This window comes from Artemia sp. Qi Xiang Cuo, chromosome 14, assembly GCF_049724085.1.
Source record: "Artemia sp. Qi Xiang Cuo chromosome 14, ASM4972408v1, whole genome shotgun sequence".
Lineage (NCBI taxonomy): Eukaryota > Metazoa > Arthropoda > Branchiopoda > Anostraca > Artemiidae > Artemia > Artemia sp. Qi Xiang Cuo.
Window position 1 is genome coordinate 29,260,196 of NC_142807.1, and position 21,436 is coordinate 29,281,631.

Sequence of the window (21,436 nt, forward strand, 5' to 3'; positions counted from 1 at the left end):
ACTGAAAACTTATTTTTTAATTTGATGTTTTACCTTTTTTTTCAAATCGTGTCATAAATATCCGTTTGAATAGACCCTCTCTTATCAGTTTAATTCGATTTGAGTACTGGATCGAGCAGCAAACATTTTTTCAAAAATGCTGGCATTAGTCTTAATGCTTATGCTGAAAATGTACTATTAGTTAGCGATACTAGGTCAGGTACCATTTTAACTTATCATGATTACTCGTGATAAGTTAACCTAACCTAACTTAAACATGTAGAAATGTTTCTATTTATTTATTAATAATTATTTATACCTAACCTAACCTAATGTTTTGGAGGTTAGATGAACGAGTTTGAACGAGTGTCTTTAGTAATAGAACTTTTTCTAGTTTTCCAGAGGATTTTAAAATCCTCTGAAAAATTTTAGTTTGGAGGAAGGGGTGGGGGGATTTCAAGAGCGAGGGTTGAGGCGGGGGGCAGCCCCACTCCTATAGACTTTTCTTTCTAGTTTTTTATAGTTTCGGCAAGCAGGTTTTCCATCGAAAATATTTAAATACGATGAAAATACGTTTCTAGAAATTATTGAGTTTGGGGGGGAAGGGGGATTTTAAAATCCTCTGGAAAATTTGAGCTTGGGGGAAGAGGTGGGGGGATTTCAAGAGCAAGGGTTGAGGCGGGTGGCATCCCCACTCCTATAGACTTTTCTATGAGCATGTTTCGTTTGACGCAATTACACTGTATGATGTAAGAAGTTTTTTTTTGAAACCTTTCCCCGTGAGTGCTAGGAGATAATTCCTTCGAGTGTTAAGTGATAATAGAAGGTAATTATTGTTCCAAAATTATCACATAGCACAATTTCTGTAAATAAATAACCGTTAGGTCATTATATTTCAGGGTTTTGAAATTTTAGAAATCAGTATAAGCTGAAATATAGGACAGTGTATAAAAAGAATGGATAGCTTTTTAAATGTATGCTCTCCAACGTTTGATATAAGTTCAAATTACATGATCTTTCGGTGTTTTTCCAACTAAAAATATGTAAATTATGATGAACTATGTACCCTTGATTATAATTCATATCCTCCAATTCGAGAAGGTTAAGGCTTGGCTAAAAGGGAATTGTCAGTGAAAAACTCACAAATTTAGCTCTTAATATGGCTTTTCGATGTGTTTTCCAAAAGAAAATATTTAAAATATAATAAAAATACGTCCCCCCAGAAATTTTGAGTTTGGAGGGATGGGAGATTTTAAATTGCTAGTTTAATTGCTTTTTTTTTGTGTGCACGTTTTGTCTCTAAAATGTGAATTCAGCCCTTCTGGGTCTGTAGTAGCTATTACACTCCCTAACGCAGCTATTGACAATAGAACGCAGCTTTTGTCTCAAACGGATTTGACCAAAAACGTTACTGTCTTCCTCAATTGTAAGTGTACTTCACCCAATCTAAATAAAAGAAACTTTGTAAATTCCAACTTGATTCCTGAGCTGTGATCCAAAGGAGGGTATACCTATCAAAATATGTGCTAAAATTCTAAGCCTTTAATGACTGCATGCGATCTGAGGTTGTCATAATCTCAATCTGAGGTTGTCAGTTGTCTTGAGACTAAAAAAGATGAAAACATAAGCACTCTTCTGAGACCCTGACGGGAAGTGACTGAGATATGCTACCGGTAATCCCCGTACTCTAACTTGTAAAGCAGAAGCATTTCAGACATAAATATGGGTATTTTTTTTAAAACACGAGTTTTCAGCAGTTCGTGGTAACGAACTTTAAGTAAGGAGTAACCCGGCTTAATAGTAACCGAAACTCAACAACAGAGTTTTTATACCAATAGATGCACCAAAAGAATCAGATTTTTATGCTGATTTCATATATATTAGTTTTATCAAGTTTTGTCCTACCCATCAAAAGTTACGTGAATCTGTCTCACAAAATTATTTTTTAAATCAATAAAAAAATTTAGCGTAAAGAGCGAGCCGTTGAAGAGGGGACCGCCGCTTTCGTATACGGAATAATTTCTGTTCGTTTTAAGTTTTAATGTCGCTCCTTACTTTCAGTTAAAAAAAACATTTTTTTTTTACTTAATTTAATTTATTAATAAAAGGTCCGCCCAATGCTTTTTTTAAAGGCATTTCTATCATAAGTGATGTTCCACTTTTCTCATTCAGAGGAAAAGATCTTTTTGGCATCATAGACCATAGAAAAGCGCTAAGTTTATAGGAGGCTGATAAACAACTAGTTTCTGTACGCTTTGTGTTTAGCTTAATAGTATGAAGAATGCTCTTGAAGACGACATATTTATTTGTGACACATCTTTGTAAATTCATAGAGAGTAACCATTTTAGTGGCAAAGGGTGAAGGTAGAAATTTAAACATTTTTTGTTACCAAATTCTGATCTAGATTTACTTTTGATTAGAGAAGCTGTAATAATAAATGAAAAGTTATACTATTAAAATCATTTTGCAATGAGTCTTCAGATAATTTAATTATTAAACGATTCATTCGATTTAAAATGTTATCAGTCTTAACATTTAAATCTTGGATAATCCAAAACACCAGTGCAGTGATTTTTGCAAGTGCGTTTAGGTGTTAAATTCCAATTAATAGGCCCGTAACTTCGATAAAACCTCTGATTTTCACCTTTTTCTTCACTAACTATCAATTACTTCAAGAAATTAGGTCCTTTACCAGGTATGGTTCCTGACCTAGTATGGCTAACTAATAGTACATTTTCAGCGTAAGCATTATGACTAATGCCAGCATTTTTGAAAAAATGTTTGCTCCTCGAAACGATTCAGTACTCAAATCGAATTAAACTGATAAGAAAGTGTCTATTCAAACGGATATTTATGACACGATTTGAAAAAAGGTAAAACATCAAATTAAAAAATAAGTTTTCAGTTGTAAGTAAGAAGCATTTTAAACATTTTTTGTTACCAAATTCTGATCTAGATTTACTTTTGATTAGAGAAGCTGTATTAATAAATGAAAAGTTATACTATTAAAATCATTTTGCAATGAGTCTTCAGATAATTTAATTATTAAGCGATTCATTCGATTTAAAATGTTATCAGTCTTAACATTTAAATCTTGGATAATCCAAAACACCAGTGCAGTGATTTTTGCAAGTGCGTTTAGGTGTTAAATTCCAATTAATAGGCCCGTAACTTTAATAAAACCTCTGATTTTCACCTTTTTCTTCACTAAGTATCAATTACTTCAAGAAATTAGGTCCGTTACCAGGTATGGTACCTGACCTAGTATGGCTAACTAATAATACATTTTCAGCATAAGCATTATGACTAATGCCAGCATTTTTGAAAAAATGTTTGTTGCTCGAATCGATCCAGTACTCAAATCGAATTAAACTGATAAGAGAGGGTCTATTCAAACGGATATTTATGATACTATTTGAAAAAAGGTAAAACATCAAATTAAAAAATAAGTTTTCAGTTGGAAGTAAGAAGAATTTTAAACATTTTTTGTTACCAAATTCTGATCTAGATTTACTTTTGATTAGAGAAGCTGTAATAATAAATGAAAAGTTATACTATTAAAATCATTTTGCAATGAGTCTTCAGATAATTTAATTATTAAACGATTCATTTGATTTAAAATGTTATCAGTCTTAACATTTAAATCTTGGCAAATCCAAAATACCCGCGCAGTGATTTTTTGCAACTGTGTTAAGGAGTTAAATTCCCAATTAATAGGCTCGTAATTTCAAAAAACCTCTAATTTTCAAGTTTTTCTTCATTGAGTATCAATAACTTCAAGAAATTAGGTTCTTTACCAGGTATGGTACCTGACCTAGTATGGCTAACTAATAGTACATTTTCAGCATAAGCATTATGACTAATGCCAGCAATTTTGAAAAAATGTTTGCTGCTCGAATCGACCCAGTACTCAAATCGAATTAAACTGATAAGAGAGGATCTATTCAAACGGATATTTATGACACGATTTGAAAAAAGGTAAAACATCAAATTAAAAAATAAGTTTTCAGTTGGAAGTAAGAAGCAAATCTAAAACTTAAGACGAACAAAAATTATTCTGTATATGAATGGGACTGCCCCCGCCTCAACTCTCGCTCTACTTTTAGTTGAAAATGTCCTCTTGTGAAAAAAATAGTTTTTGTCACTCTAACAAGTTTATCGCTATACATAACTTTAACAAGTTTGAACAATTATTCGTTATTATTTCAGCATATGTTTGATTTAGTCTAGTAGCTCTTTACTTTTAGTTGAAAAATGTTCTCTTATGGAAAAAAAAAAGTTTTTGTCACTCTAATAAGTTTATCGCTATACATAACATTACAGAAAATTTAAGTTTGAACAATTATTCGTTATTATTTCAGCACATGCTTGATTTAGTCCAGTAGCTCTTTACTTTTAGTTGAAAAATGTCCTTTTTTGGGTTGTGGAAAAAAAGTTTTTGTCACTCTAATAAGTCTATCGCTAGACATAACTTTACAGAAAATTTAGTTTCTTCTAGTTTCAAGGTCTAAGTACAGATTCTAAGTAGGTTTTAACTGCACAGCTTGTTTGGTGGGGGGATGAATGACCAAAAATGGCGGATGGACCTTTATTTGACAGGGTCAGATATTGATTCTGAAGCTATTTTTCGTAGTCTGTTGTTCTATTCAATTTCATGAGCCAAACTCTGTACTTCTCAAAATGTTGTAGTTTTTTATATTCTTTTTTCGTTTGCCATTTATTGTTGTGGTATCAAAAAATTTGGATTGTTGGTTCAATTAATTATAAGTTCAATAAAAATTAAGTAATTAGTTACTACTTATAATAATTTGCAAGTTCCAAATTATGTCAGGAAAGAGATATTTAAAAAAAAATTGTCCAACTATAAGTTATATTATTGTTATCACGTCGTAGTTAGGTTGGGCTCTGAAGAATATTCGAGTAAAAATAATTTTTACATTTTCTAGCTTCCTTCAATTTTAGTATATGAAAAAATTTGAAACAGTGATTTTGCGATAAGCCTTCAGCTGCAATTTACACCAAAAGGACAAGATACTTATCAGAAGCATGAAAATTAAAAATGTAAAATGTATATTTCAAAGAAACAATAGCCTTCTTAATAATTTAAAGTCGACAAACAATGGAAATTGGTTTCCTTCAGTATTGTATAAAAATGATTAAACTTTGATTGTAGCCAATGGAGAGAAATGTCATTAACTGAAGAGGAGGAGGATGAAAAATTATCAAGTGTAGGAAATTCGGTAGAACGGGGGGAGAAAAAGTTGAAAACTCCAGTTGACATGGCATTGGATGAATATAGAATGGAGTTTTATCCCCCACCCACTAAAAGACGAATGGTTGAAGATATACATATCGATGGTGATAGCAAAGAGTTTCTCCCCCCCCCCCACCAGCTAAAAGACAGAAGGAAGATGTTGTCACAGCATAGATAGATTATCATCAGTTGATGATGATGATGATGTCAAAGTAATGAAAACGATAGAATATGTAGATTTATATCCAATATTTCAATAAAACACCTTTGTTTTATATATATAGGTAATTGTGTCTTTTAGAATCATGCTATAGTCTTACAGATAAATATATTAGAAAAAAAAAGGTTGATGATGATGATAACGATGTATTGATTGTAGATGACATCAATCAAATAAATAGATTACCTCGTCTCAAATTGAGGAGGAAATTATCATTGTGGAGGAGGAGGTTGACGATGATAATGATGTATTGATTGTATATGATAAAAATCAAATAAATAGATTACCTCATCCTCAAATTGAGGAGGAAATTGTGGAGGAGGTTGATGATGATAATGATGTTTTATATTTGAAAAGCGTTATATACACAGATTTGATAAATGAATAAAAATATTTAGAAGAATCATTTATGTTTTTTATTATTGATAGAAAACTTGGTTGTGGACTGATAATACTCTATGGAGCGATCTAATAAAACTGAACTATTCATGTACAGAAGTCTCTGCTGATATCCTTATTCTATATAAATCTTGTATGAGAAAATAAATATAGTACAATCAAATTTATTGTATGATTATAATATAAAACTCGTTATGCATATCAATAATTAGATTTATCATTAAATCATATGTGAGAACTCTTCCACCACGGTTTTTGTTGTTTAAAATTCATTTCGTAGAATGATCTCTTATGTTGTCTCTTAAAGGGGCACTTTTTCTCTTCTCTTAGAACATATTCATCATAATATTCAGTGTTATATCTTGCACTATACACATTTTCTTTGGGTTTTCACTGCTGTCTTTTACACTATAGAGAAAGCCCTTTTTTCCCAGTCTCTTCTTTTGATCTTCCTTTTGTGTCATATCAACCCTTCTTTTATCTGAGCTTACTTGCAATCGGTATAGATTTCTCTCCGTGTCACACGTAATTTTTCTTCTCATTTTCTCCAGATTCTTCACTTTTATCACCGTCTCTATGCTGTCTAAACATTTAGTAGGTTCATGTGAATACTCAAAATCATGAAAATGACCTTTACAAATAGAACAGTCACAAAAAACGCAATCATTCTCCCTAATGACTCTATGCCCAAATAAAGAGTCCCGATCGGAGTTATAGGGTCATCCCTACTTTCGGTTACTATTTAGCCACTCGTCCCTTACTTACAGTTCATTTCCACAAACTATTCGGAAGTGGGTAAAAGCAAAAAAAAAAAATACAACGGGAAAACTGATCTTTGACAGTCAATGCTAGTGCGCCGACTCTTAAAAATGTAACTTCATTGTCTTCATCCCAAAGTAAATACCGTGTGAGAAAAGAAAAATCAACCCCATTAACCTATATATAGGAATTAAGGGAATATATACCAAAATTCGTTCTTTTCTTCATTCTTTGTTTGTCATACTTTCCCATTGGTTGCTCAATTTTGTACATATGGGGAATTGTTCACTGAAGGAATTTTTCGTCGGAGAAAAATTTTCCACGGAGGGGAGTGATTTTTCCGTGGAAGGTAATTTTCTTGCTGGGGATTCTCTGCAATGAATAAGCGTAGTAGCCATGCAATGTCACCCTGGGATACATAATTATAATACCTTTTTACTATTCTGAGAGGAATAGCTATTTGGGAGTTTTAATCCAATACCTAGGGTGTTAAAGGGGTGTATGGAGGAAAAAAATCAACTGGGGAGGGACTGGTTGCACTCCCATGAGTTTTGACTATTTGAAATACTACTGGACATTAAATTTCAAATTTACTGAGCCTCATACACAGCTTCAATCATCATCTCTTTTGTAAATTAATTTAAAAAAAAAAATTTCAACTGAAAGTAAAGAGCAAAATAAAAACTTAAAACGAACAGAATTATTACGTAAATGAAGGGGGTTACCCCCTCCTCAAGATCTCGCTGTTTACGCAAAAAGATTTAAAAAAAAGTTTTTTATCATAGGCAGCGCCATAGCGCTGCCTAAGTAAAGAACGATGATGCCACAATGTATTATTATTTTTTTTCCTCCATATCCGGACACTTCGTACCGAAGGAGTTGTCACAGAAACTTCAAAAAGGGCTCATTCGATTGGAAATAGGAGTGGCTAGTGCCCTATTTGATAGTCAAAAGTGATTGGAGGGTAACTAGCCCCCAACCCCCACGTCCAGCATTCTCTCAAACACATCCAATCAACATTTTGAGATAGCCATTTTGTTCAGCGTAGTTGATTTCCAGATAGAAAATATGTTTTTGAGGAGGACACTCCCCCACACCCCTCGGGGCAAGGGTTTTAAGTTATGCCCTAAGGGCATGTAAGAACGATGTTGGCACAATGTACTACTTATTATTTTTTTTTTCCTTAGAGCAGGTCACTTCATATTGAAGAACTTATCGTATGAACTTCAGAAAGGGCTCACTCAATCGGAAATTGAAGTGGCTTGTGCCCTTTTTAATAGTCGAAAGTGATTGGAAGGACACTAAGACCCCTTCCACGCCCACTATTTCACCAAACACATCCAATCAAAATTTTGAGATAGCCATTTTGTTCAGCGTAGTTGATTTTCAGATAGAAATTAGGTTTTTGAGGAGGAAACTCCCCCTACAGCCTTCAGGGCAAGGGTTGTAAGTTATGCCCTGGGGGCATATAAGGTTTTTATAGAAGGCGTTGTCGTAGAGACTTCAAAAAAGGCTCATTCGATTGGAAATTCAAAGGTCTAGTGCCCTTTTTAATAGTCGAAAGTGATTAGAGGGCAACTAGCCCCCCCACGCCCTTTATTCTCCCAAACACATCCAATCAAAACTTTGAGATACCTATTTTGTTCAGCGTAGTTTATTTCCAGATAGAAATTATATTTTAAGGAAGAAACTCACCCAGGGCCTTCAGGGCAAGGGTTGTAAGTTATGCCCTGGGGGTATATAAGATTTTTATAGAAGGTGTTGTCGTAGAAACTTCAAAACAGGCTCATTCAATTGGAAGTTCAAAGGGCTAGTGCTCTTTTTAAGAGTAGAAAGTGATTAGAGGGCAACTAGCCCTCCCCCCACGCCCTTTATTTTCCCAAACACATCCAATCAAAATTTTGAGACAGCTATTTTGTTCAGCGTAGTTTATTTCCAGATAAGAAACATGTTTTTGAGGAGGACACTCCCTCACAACCCTCGAGGCAAGGGTTTTAAGTTATGCTCCGAGGTTATATAAGAACGATGTTGGCAAAATGTAGTATTTATTATATTTTTTTCCTTTGGATCAGGGCACTTCGTATCGAAGAAATTGTCGTAGAAACTTCAAAAAAGAATCATTAAATTGGAAATTGGATTGGCTTGTGCCCTTTTTAACAGTCAAAAGTGATTCGAAGGCAACTAACACCCCTTCCAGGCCCACCATTTCCCGAAACACATCCAATCAAAACTTTTAGATAGCCATTTTGGTCAGCGTAGTAGATTTCCAGATAGAAATTATGTTTTTGAGGAATAAACTCTCCCACAGCCTTCAGGGCAAGGGTTGTAAGTTATGCCCTGGGGGTATATAAGGTTTTTATAGAAGGTGTTGTCGTAGAAACTTACAAAACAGGCTCATTCGATTGGAAGTTCAAAGGGATAGTGCCCTTTTTGATAGTAGAAAGTAATTGGAGGGCAACTAACCCCTCTCTCACGCCCACCTTTTTCCCAAACACATTTAATCAAACTTTTGAAATAGGCATTGTATTCAATGTAATTTTAAATTTTGTAAATTAGGTCTTTGAGGATAACAATCCCCTCACTGCCCTCAGGGCAATGGTTGTAAGTTATGCCCTGGGGGCATATAAGGTTTTTATAGAACGCGCTGTCCTAGAAACCTCAAAAAGGGCTCATTCGATTAGACATTGAAATAGCTAGTGCCCTTTTTAATAGTCGAAAGTAATTGGAAGGCAACTAACACCCCTTCCACGCCCACCATTTACCCAGACACATCCAATAAAAATTTTGAGATAGCCATTTTGTTCCATGCAGTTTCAAGTTCAGGAAATTATACCTTTGAGCAGGACATTCCCCCCACAGTCTTCAGGGCAAGGGTTATAAGTTATGCCCTGGGGCATATAAGTTCTTATTGAAATCTTTGTCGTAGAACCTTGAAAAAGAGCCCATTTGGTTGGAAATTCAAAGGTCTAGTGCCCTTTTTAATAGTCGTAAGTGATTTGAGGGCAACTAACCCCCTCTGTCGCCCACCTTTTCCCCAAACAAATCCAATAAAAATTTTTAGATAGCCATTTTGTTCAGCGTTGTTGATTTCCAACAACGAGAGAAATTATGTTTTTTAGGAGGACATTCCCCTTCAGCCGTCAGGACAAGGGTTGTAAGCTATGCCCTGGGGGCATGTAAGGTTCTTGTAGAACACGTTGTCGTAGAAACTTGAAAAAGGACTCATTCGATTGGAAATTTAAATGGGTAGTGCCCTCTTTAATAGTCAAAAGTGATTGAAGGGCTACAAACCCCCTCCTCACGCCCATCATTTCCGCAAACACATCCAATCAAAATTTTGAGATAATCATTTAGTTCAACATAGTTTGAAGTTTTGGAAATTGGGTCTTTTAGGATGATAACCCCATCAGAGCCCTCAGTGCAAAGGTTGTAAGTTATGCCCCTGGGGCACATAAGGTTTACATAGAAAGCTGTTGTAGAAATTTTAAAAAGGGCCCATTTGAATGGAAATTGAAATTGCCCTTTTTAATAGTCGAAAGTGACTGGAGAGTAATTAACCCCCCTCTCACTCTCACCATTTCACCAAACACATTCAATCACAGTTTAGAGATAGCCATTTTGTTCAACGTAGTTGAAAGTTCTGGAAATTATCTATTTAAGGTTGACAAACCCCCCAGAGCCTCCAGGGCAAAGGTTGTAAGTTATTCCCTGGGGGCATATGAGGTATTTATAGATAGAGTTGTCGTAAAAACTTCAAAAGGGGCCCGTTAACTTGGAAATTGAGAGAGCTAGTGCCCTTTTTAATAGTTGAAAGTGATTGGAGAGCGACTCACGCCCCTCTCACGCCCACCATTTTTCCAGACACACTTGATCAAAAATTTCAGATAGCCATTTTGTTCAATGTTGCCAGACGTTCTGGAAATTAGGTCTTTGAGGATGACACCCCCCCCCCCAGCTCTCAGGGCAAGGGTTGTAAGTTATGCCCTGGGGGCATATAAGGTTTTTATTGAAATCATTTTCCTAGAAACTTCAAAAGGGATCATTCGATTTGAATTGAAAGGGCTAGTGCCTTTTTAATAGTTGAAAATTATTGGAGAGCGACTAACGCCCCTCTCACGCCCACCATTTTCCCAGACACATCCAATCAAAATTTTGAGATAACAATTTTGTTTAACGTAGTTGAAGGTTCTGGAAATTAGGTCTTAGAGGATGACAACTACCCTCACAGCCCTTGTGGCAAGGGTTGTAATTTATGTCCTGGGGTCATGTAAGGTGTTTATGAAAAGTGTCGTAGAAACTCAAAAAGGGATCATTCGATTGCAAATCGAAAGGTCTTGTGCCCTTTTTAACAGTCGAAAGTTATTGGAAGGCTTGACATTTTTATAGTAAAGATCGATGTGGGTAGAATGTATTATTTTGCTGTTGTTGTTGTTGTTTAGACCAGGGTTCTTTGCATCGAAGGAGTGGTCGTAGGAACTTCGAAAAGGGTTCATTCGATTAAAAATAGAAAAGGCTGATGCTCTTTTTAAGAATCGAAAGTGATTGGAGGGAAACTAATCCCCCTCCCACGCCCACCCTCCCATTCGCCTTTATTTAAATAAATAAAACTAAATTAAAACTAATTAAAACTAAATTTAATTATTTAAAACTAAATGTTGCCTTAAGATTAAATCAAAATGCCCTGTGGTAATGCTAATTCCCAATAAGGCAAGTGTATCTAAGCTATCAAAGATAGTGATCAGATTTTTTTGTGAATGGTATCCATTTCAGGGCAACTAGAGGAGGTATGAAACTAAATTAAACTCTACCATTTGTGTCCAGATTTTTAAAAGGGTGTATGCTTGGCAACCCTGGGTGAAATAACAAAGGAAAATATATTTTGTCATTTCACTAGTTTTGAATAAGATTTTGGTGTTTTTTGGGATAAAATTGAAACCAGATTTATAATTGTGATTTTCCAAGTAAGTGAATATTTTTTTTTCCGTTAAGAAGTTCCGTATTTTAGGAATCCGGTGTGTCTATTGGATGTACACGCGCTGATTGCGTGATTATTGGCCGCGCAGCGTTACCATTCGTGTTTCTGAGTTTGGTTTTCGGGCGCGAAAAAAGGTTAAAATTGGCGTGTTTCCCGAGATAGGAGTTAGAGTTGATAGAGTAGTAAATAAAAAAAAAAAAAAAAAAAAAAAAAAAAAAAGGGTGTATGATGTTAAAAATTTCTGAAATTTTTCTCCAGCATACAAATAGCAGGCCAGATTATACATTCTTAAAGAAAACAAAAGATTTAAAGTATTGTTTTCTTTTAAGAAATAAATGAAATAAAGTAAAGAAATAAATGAAACCCAAAACAAACAGAAATTACAATAAACAACCGAGTCAAACTCAAAACATTTTAATATATACATACTGATATTTAGTAATCAAAATGTTAATATTATATGATTTTTAAAATTAGAAAAGTAAGAACATTTATATTTTTTTTCGGTAAAGTGCAAATTATGTTCTGGCCTTGGGAAGGAATAGGGGTTTTGAGGCCAACTTATGCTAACTTGTGCTCGTTTTGAGTTTGACTCGGTTATTTATTCTAATTTCTGTTCGTTTTGGGTTTCATTTATTTAACGATGCTGATTTGTGGTAGTTTCACGCTTGGTAAATTATTTGATTTGAGTTTTGCTCATTTGTTGTTTATTGGAGTTCTTTACTTTTCTTTGAAAAAGCTTATTTTGTGAAAAAGTTTTTTTTTTTTAATTAATTCTAATTAAACGGCCCTTGTGTTTCAGGAGTCGTTCTTAAAGAATGGGAAAAACAAGTCCAACTTTAGAATAAGAAGAGAGGTCTTGAGAAGGGGGCAACTCCTTTCACATGCTTAGTATTTCTGCTCGTTTTAAGTTTTGATGTTCCTCCTTACTTTCAGTTAATTAAAACTTGTTTTTTTAACGTTAGTTTCTGATCATTTTTAAATAACGCAGGAAAATCCGGCTCCCTCTCCATGAAATATTCGTTCCATCAACGGAAGCTTCCTCCAAGGAAATTTTTTCCACATAAAATACCCCCCTCATGGTAAATTCCCCCTAGAAAATTCAATTGTATAGCTAAAATTTCCTCCCGGAAAAGTGATTACGGACGATTCCGGGTGAAAAATTTTTCTTAGTGTACTTTCATTTGAGGAAGACTTTAATTCCTTATTTTTTTTTTAAATCAAGCCAGAAATTCCCCCCTCCGTGGAAAATTTTAGCCCGTGGAAAATCCCCCGTGGAGAATTTCTCCCGTGGAAAATACCCCCACAGAAAGACACTCTAGTCAATTCCAACTTGGCAAACATTTTCCACTGACGATTCCCCTTAACATCTCCACATGCAAAATCGACTCGGTAAAGAGAAAGTAAAAAAAATAAAAATAATTTCATTTAGGAATTCTGGCAAATTCCCTGACTGTACAATTTCCCCTGGAAAGTTCACCTCCGGAAACTTCAATCCCCACGGAAAATTTTACCCGTGGAAAATTCCTAAATCAGAAAATTCACCCCGTCCCCCCCCCTCTTCTAAAAGTGTCTGTATTCTTCCTAATAAGAAATGCTATACGCAAACAATAGGCAAACTTCATGACTTACAAACCTTTCCCAGAGGCTATGGGGGGTCATGTTATCCCCAAAGGCATATTTACTGGACTTTTCAACTGTGCTGAACCTGAAACTTCTACAATGGGGTTCTAGGATACGATGAATCTGATGGTGTGATTTTCATTAATATTCTTTGACATTTAAGGGGTATTTCCCCTCTTTTTTTTTAATCAGGCAAATTTCCGCAGGTTCGTAGCTTTTGATGAGTAACACTAAATTAATGAATCTTATAGATTTGCAATCAAGATAATAAACCAAATCTTATGGTATATCTATTAATACAAATTTTCCGTTTTTAGAGTTTCGGTTACTATTGAGCCGTGTCCCTCTTTGCTTACAGCTCGTTACCACGAACTATTTGAAAAACGTTAAATTATTTATAATACATTTTCCCCCAATAGACTGATCTGATCTTGTGCTTTGGTTTTCCAAAGGTATGGGGGGGGGGTCATATTTACTAATCTTATTTTCTTCTCGTTTTGAGTTTGACTCGGTTATTTATTGTAATTACATAAAAAGAAATAAGTTTTGTAAACTGAAAGTAAGGAGCATTATTAAACTTAAAACAAACAAAAATTATTTCGTTTATGACGCTCTTTACGCTATTTTTACTTCTTTAAAAAAAGTTTCTCATTGTTCTAAATAGACGACCATTGTGTTTCAGGAGTCGTTCTTAAAGAATTGGAACAAAATTCAGACTTTAACATAAAAAGCGAGGTGTCGAAGCGAGCGAGGCAATCCCCATCATATACGTAATAATTTCCGTTAATTTTAAGTTTTAATGTTGCTCCAGTACTTTTAGTTGAAAAAACTTTGTTTTTTTATTTAATATAAAATTGAGTCGGCAAAGATAGAGTCAGACAAATAAAAAGAATTTCATATAGGAGTTCTGGCAAATTCCCCCAGAGCAAAATTTCCCCTGTAACGTTCACTCCTTGGAAACTTCCTTCCCTATGGGAAATTCTTTTCACGGAAAATCACTTTTATATCTTAAACACCTCTCCTCAGAGGCTTTGAAGGGTCACGTTATCTTCAAAGGCATAGATATTGAACCTTTCAACTAAGCTACCTGAAAATTTTTATCGGACGACTTTGAGGAAAAAAGAGGGGTGGAAGGGAGGCTAGTGACCCTTAAATATTTTTGGTCACTTAAGAAGGGCACTAGAAATTTTAAATCCTGTCCGAATGAGCCATTTCTTGATATTCTAGGATTATTGGTTCGATACGATCACCCCTAGAAAAAAAAAAAAAAAAAAACAAACACGCATCCATGATCTTTCTTCTGGAAAAAAATATAGAATTCTACATTTTTGCAGATGGAAGCTTAAATCTTCTACAATAGAACTCTCGGATACGTTGAATCTGATGGCGTGATTTTCATTAAGATTTTTTTACTTTTTGGGGTGCTCCCTCCTGTTCAAAAATCGGGAAAATTTTGTCAGGGTGTAGCTTTCGATGGGTAACACTAAACCTAGTGAAAATTATATATCTGAAATCAGCATAATAAGTCGGTTCTCTTGATATGTCTGTTAAAATCAAAATTCTGTATTTTAGAGTTTCGGTTACTATTGAGCCACTCGTCCCTTACTTACAGTTCATTTCCACAAACTGTTCGGAAGTGGGTAAAAGAAAAAAAAAAAAAAATACAAGGGGAAAACTGATCTTTGACAGTCAATGCTAGTGCGCCGACTCTTAAAAATGTAACTTCATTGTCTTCATCCCAAAGTAAATACCGTGTGAGAAAAGAAAAATCAACCCCAATAATATGGTCAAATAATGCCTAAATGGTTTAGTTTGACGAAGTGTCACCAAAATTAAATACTTCCCCAACATTTTCCCAAACTATAAAATAGAAAGGAAAGAACAGTAGTATTTTAACAGGAACAAGTCCCTTTCCCAAAAATTGCCAAGGTTGATGAAACTATACAGTTCTACGAACTATCGTTTCCCATCAATACTTCGTTGCGGTATAATAAAATTACGCAACAAAAAAACATAATCAATGACATTAACTGTAATTACTTGTTAGTATAAAAGAGACTGAAACAAAGATGAAATCAACAGTTTCCAGCAGTCGTCCAAAATACATACACGATACAAACTGAAAATGATGAAAGCAGCATTTCTTCTTGTCCTTTTTGCAATGATTTCTGCCACTTTCGGTAAGAGATAAGTTGGTTTTGTATTCGTTGTTTTCCTCTTTATTTATCTGGGCTTCATCTTGGCCTACTAGGTTTAAATAACCCTTTTTCGTATTATTTTGTGAACAAAAGCTGTCTCTTTACTATAATAATGATTTAAGGAACTAAGGATAATGTGTGGCTTCTACGATACATTTTTTTCTATAATTGTTTGCCTTAGTTTTTCAAATTATTCAATGGCGAATTTAGTCACTTGCAAAACGGTGGTTTGAATTAGTAAGGTGTACGAAAACTGTGGTATTGCCAAAGATGTTTTTTAACTTTTTGGCCAAACCCGAATTTGGTACGAAGAGGTTGTAAGGAAGGAAATTGGAGATTCTTGGCAGGGTCGAAATAGAGAGGCTTTAAAAAAATAGGTATTATTCATTTGGAAATTGAGAGGGCTAGTGCCCTTTTTAATAGTTGAAAGTGATTGGAGGGTAACTGACCTCCTCTCACGCCCACCATTCCCTCAAACACATTTGATCAAAATTTTTAGACAGCCATTTTGTTCAATGTTGCTAGAAATTCTGGAAATTAGGTCTTTGAGGATGACACCCCCCCCAGCTCTCAGGGCAAGGAAATAGGTATGGAAGAAGACCGTGTATACCTGTGTTGGCCAAGCAGTTTTGTGCTGCAGTAATTTGTTAGTAGCAGCTCTAGTAGTAATAGCATTAAAACGGTAATTAGAATATGAAAACTTGATATATTGAAAGACAAAACTAATTTTTATTGCGTAATTATGGCTCAAAATTTCTTTCTTTTCTTCAAAATCAATTTGAAAATTAAAAATAGGGAATTTGAAAGGAACCCTCTGGTTTATATTATTTAAAAACCTCACTCGCTGGCCGAATTGTTTTATTTTTGAAGCAGCACGCATACAAATGAGCACTCTCCAAATTTATGTTTTTTAACTTGTAACTCCCCGTGAGCAATTGAAGCTGAAATTTGTTTTTTATGGCAAGCTTTATTTATTTTTAAGATCCAAAACAAAAGTGCTCATTATCAAAGTGGTATGTGCTCATGCTACAATAATACGGCTTTAAATTACATTTTGTGCAATACCTTTTATATAAATAACAAAAAAAATACAAAGATACTGGTTAAAATACCTAGTTTATTTTTTTTTACGGATGGATAAGCAAACGAACTAGATCAAAGTTTGAACAAAAGTTTCCCGGTCCGTTGTCATAAGAAATAAGATTGCTGGTAAATCAATTATTTCTGTACTTGGTTTCTTGTTTTGCTTTCTTTCTGTACTCTTGTAGTTTAATGTGGAGCTGACATTTGCTTGCAGCTGAAGAAGTTGCTTTTATTTCCACTTTCCAAAAATTCCAATATTTTTTATTTCCAAATTGTCAAAAGTGATAAAATAATTAAGAAATCGTATACTAGCAAATGGGTTAAAACGCAAAGGGGGATCTGTGTTAAATGGCACCAACACAAAAAGTGAGTTTAACGATGGGGTAAGGATTATAAACAGTTAATAAAACTGAAATGCAAAAAATTGATCACAAATAAAAATAAAACATCACAAAAGTATAAGCCTATTGATAAATATTAAACGATTGGTGTAATTAAAAATAAACTCACATATATAATAATAAAGAAGATTCTTCTATTATTCACAGTTTATCACTCGGTGGTCATACCATAACCTTGATATGAAAAGTTTTGAGATTAGCTGATCAACGTAAGATTTATTTGATCTTAACGATCAATCTTAAGATTTATTTGATTTATTTATTAAATCTTAAGATTTAAGATTTATTATTATAATCTTAAGAATATTTAAAAGCTTATTATCTCTTTAGATTAAAATGATAGTTTGATTTTCAGCTGAAACTCAGGAAGCTCCCATTGAAAACGGCGCCCCCTTAGAAAATGCCCCTAATGAAGGAGATGAAGATGCTGCAGTCCGTTATAGAAGTAAGTTTTAAACCAAGACTTATTTAGTTTTTTAACAAGACCAACTCCTGATCAATATACATAGTAGTAAATTAGAAATTGTGGTTATAAATTTGGCTAATTTCAAAAGACAAAAGCCCCAGTAAGTAATAAAATAATGATAAAGCTCAGAAACTATTTGAAAATACATCAAGTTTGCTAAAAACATAGGGGTAAAGACTCTCCAGAGCCATTCCTGGCGCATAGGACGTCAAATTGGCGTTTTATTTATTTGGAAAGACAGTTTGTCTGAGAAATAAAAATTTAAAATTATTAATTATTGGGTTTCGCTATGAGCAAGGGTCTGGTCACAAGATTCTGTTTGCTGGTGAAGTCAGAAAATAAAGAATCTCCTGCTTAAAACAAACAGATAAAGATCCGTTTCAAATCGATTAGGATTCTTCCAAGTGGATGTTTAGTGTTTATAAGCTCCATGATGACATTCCTGAGCACCTTAAATGCGTCTCAAACTTTCCTGTTTCTCTGAATCACCTTTGATGTGATGACCTCTTTAAATAAAGGCTAAACAAAATATGGTTGTTCTGAAGGTTTAATTTTATAGTCTCGTTTGGGATTGACTGAAATCTGTTATGTTTTGCTGAATGATCTTATGGTTCCATTAAATAAAAAAAAACTAATTTTTTTAAACTAAGGAGCGACATTAAAACTTAAAACGAATAGAAATTATTCCGTATATGAAAGGGGCTATCCCCTCCTCAGCGCCTCGGTCTTTACACTAATGTTTTTTATTGTTTTAAAAAATACAGTGTATAGCGTCAAACTTTAGCGTAAAGAACGAGGCGTTGAGGAGGGGAGAGCCCCTTTCATATACGGTATAATTTCTGTTCGTTTTAAGTTTTAATGTCGCTCCTTACTTTCAGTTAAAAAAACTACTATTTTTTTTATTTAGATTCTGAACATTTTTTAATTACTGCAGCTTTGATTTTGCCTCACCGTACATGAATAATTAAGACGAAATTTGCATATGAATTTTCTGACGTACCTTACGAATTAACTTACACAACGAACTTCTGTATTCGTATATTTTTATTACGTATAATAGGGGGTTCTCCCCTTAGTCAATACCTCGCTCTTTACTCTAAAATTCAAATTTTGTTCCAATTCTTTAAGAATGACCCTTTACTCACAAAGGCCGTTAATTAGAATAAATAGCTGTGATGAAAGTACAAAAATTACACGAATTAACTTACTTAACGAACATCTGTATTTGTATTTTTTATTAAGTATGTTAGAGTTTCTCCCCCTAGTTTGTGATGAAAGTACAAAAATTACACGAATTAACTTACGTAACGAACGTCTGTATTCGTATATTTTTATAACGTATATTTTATAGCGTAAAGAGCGAGGTAATGACTAAGTCCGAACCTAATCATATACGTAATAATTTCTGTTTGTTTTAAATTTTGATGTTGCTCCTTACTTTTTGTTGAAAAGATTATTTCTTTTTTTTATTTAATTTTTGATTATTTTTTTAAATAATGCTGGGACCTACGGCCCCTCAGTTATAGCAATTTCCCTTCCCCCATGAAAACATGCTCTATGGAAAGATCTTTCCACGTAATCCCCGACCCTTCCCCCCCCCCCAACTACCAGAAAAAATCCTCCCTGTAAACTTCTGTATGCTTCCCAATAACCAATACTATATGTAAACCCTGGGCAAAGTTCATAACTTGGATAGGAGATTATAACAAAGAGATTAAGTCATCCTCAAAGACACATTGATTATATTTTTCGACCATACTGAAAAAAAGTGCTTTCTCAAAATTTAGATCGGGTGACTTTGGGAAAAAATGAGCTTGGGACGGGGCCTCGTTACCCTCCATTTTTTTTCGTCACTTTAAAAAGGCACTAGAACTTTTAATTTCCGTTAGAATGAGCCTTCCCGTGATATTCTAGGACCACTGGTTCTATATGATCCCCCCTGGGAAAAAAAAAACAAATAAACACGCATTCGTGATCTTTCTTCTGGCAAAAAATACAAAATTCCACATTTTTAAAGATTGGAGCTTGAAACTTCTATAGTAGGGTTCTCTGATAGGCTGAATCTGATTGTGTGATTTTCATTAAAGTTCTATGACTTTTAGGGGCATTCCCCCTTTTTTTAAAATAAGGCAAATTTTCTCAGGTGCGTAACTTCTGATGGCTAGCACTAAAGCTGATGAAATTTATATATTTTAAATCAGCATAAAAATATGATTCTTTTGGTGTATCCATTTGTATCAAAATTCCATTTTTTTAGAGTTTCGGTTACTATTGAGCCGGGTCGCTTCTTACTTACAGTTCGTTTGAACGAACTGTTTGATTTGCCATTTTCTCTGAACTATTGCTTAGATACAACGAGTTTCCTCTCCCTCCTTTACAGGGGATTGAGCAGCCCTTTGGACAAGTATCGTTTTTTGTGATTTACCGAATACTACTTCTCTTCTAATGAAAAATTCGCTAATCCTTCGCTAATGAAAAACTTAGACAGAATTAATTCCTGTGAAAGAAAAATAGCCTGCTAAAAGGTTTGTTTTCTCGCTAATAACCAAAATATTCACTTAAGTGATTTTTGTAATGTCAACATATTTTTATTTTCACTGAATTAGTTTTATGCTGTGGCAGACCCAAATGGAGCCCCTCTTCATGAAATGACCTCAAGTATAGTTGTAAGGAGGGGTTCTAAAATGTAGTAAGCGAGATGTGTTTCACTATTAATCATGAAGTTGCTTTTATTTTAGGCTATGGAGGCTATGGTGGCTATCGTCGTCCATATGGAGGCTACGGAGGCTATGGCGGATATGGCAGGAAGAGGCGAAACGGTAAAAATTTTATAACTTGAAAGGCTTGTTTTATTATAGAAATATTAAAAAAAAAACAGGTACAAGTGATAAGTTAACAGAATTAAAAACCAAAAAGCTGAAACAGCTTGCGGTTCTACGAGCTTTCCTTTCTCAAGACTAAAAAGAATAAAAATGGAGTTTTTCTTTTCGTTCTATTTGCAATGATTGCTGCCACCTTTGGTAAGAGAATCAGTTGATTTACCTTTCACTGTCTTATGAATATTTATTGTTGTTTCATTCCAAACAAGGTTCTCTTTACGCTAAAATATAAAAATTATTTGAAAAACTTTTAATTTAAATTCTGTGGCCCTAGAATTTCAAGAGTCGTTCATACAGATTTGTGACAAACTGTCAAACTTTATCATTAAGAGTGAGTAATTGAGGAGGGGGTACCCCACATTATGCATGGAATATTTTCTAGTGGTTTTAAGTTGTAATATATCTCCTTACATTCGATTGTAAAAGTGGCTTGTTTTTATTTAATTTTCGACTAATTTTCAAAACATGTCGGGAAATATCTATTCTGCCTTAAAAATCATTCCGTAATTTTCCACTCACTGGAAAATTCTTCCCGTAAAAAAATTCTTCCTCTCTTAAAAGTTTCCATATATTTCTCAATTACAAGTTTTGTACGTAACCAGTGGGTAAATCACATAGCTTACAACCCATTTCCCAGAAGCAGGGGGTCATGCAATTTTCATAGGCAGACTTTTCGGAAATTCTGACCGATTTGGCGATATTTAAATTTCGGTCGAATTTCTTTAGGGAAAAATGGGATGTGGGAAGGTCACTTGCCCTCTACTCTTTCTGGTTATTTGAAGGTAAAAACTTAAAATAAATTTTAGAAAGGAACCTTAAATTCCACTCGACTGAACACTAAGAAAAAAAACGCATTCTTGACCTTTCTCCGGCAAAAAAAAGGAAAAAGTACAACAAAATTTCCCTTTTTTTGGTTATAGGAGCTTGAGAACTCTCTAGGAGGATTCTCTGATATGCTAAATTTGACAGTAGGCTATTATGTTAATCAATTACACTTAATTTTTGTTTTTTCCTTTTTTAAAATCAAATAAGTCTTTCAAAGCTAATTGCTTCTGAAGTGTAACAATAAACTTGGGGAATTTTGTATATTTGGAATTATCATAAAAATCTAAGTCTTTTGATATTTTAATTTATATCCTTCTTTTTTTAGAGTTATAGCTACTATTTGGATGTCTCGCTTCTTACTAATAGTTCCTCAC

At 34.2% G+C, this 21,436-nt stretch overlaps 1 protein-coding gene across 1 annotated transcript in view; it reads left to right on the forward strand.

Annotated features, from left to right (window-relative positions):
• LOC148944346 (uncharacterized) overlaps positions 1–21,436 on the forward strand; it is a 574,325-nt gene that overhangs the window by 548,342 nt on the left and 4,547 nt on the right. Inside the window, exon 3 of the mRNA XM_089100774.1 lies at positions 20,097–20,177. Within this exon, the coding sequence (XP_088956900.1) occupies positions 20,097–20,177 (81 nt within the window). The remainder of the gene's footprint in view (positions 1–20,096; positions 20,178–21,436) is intronic.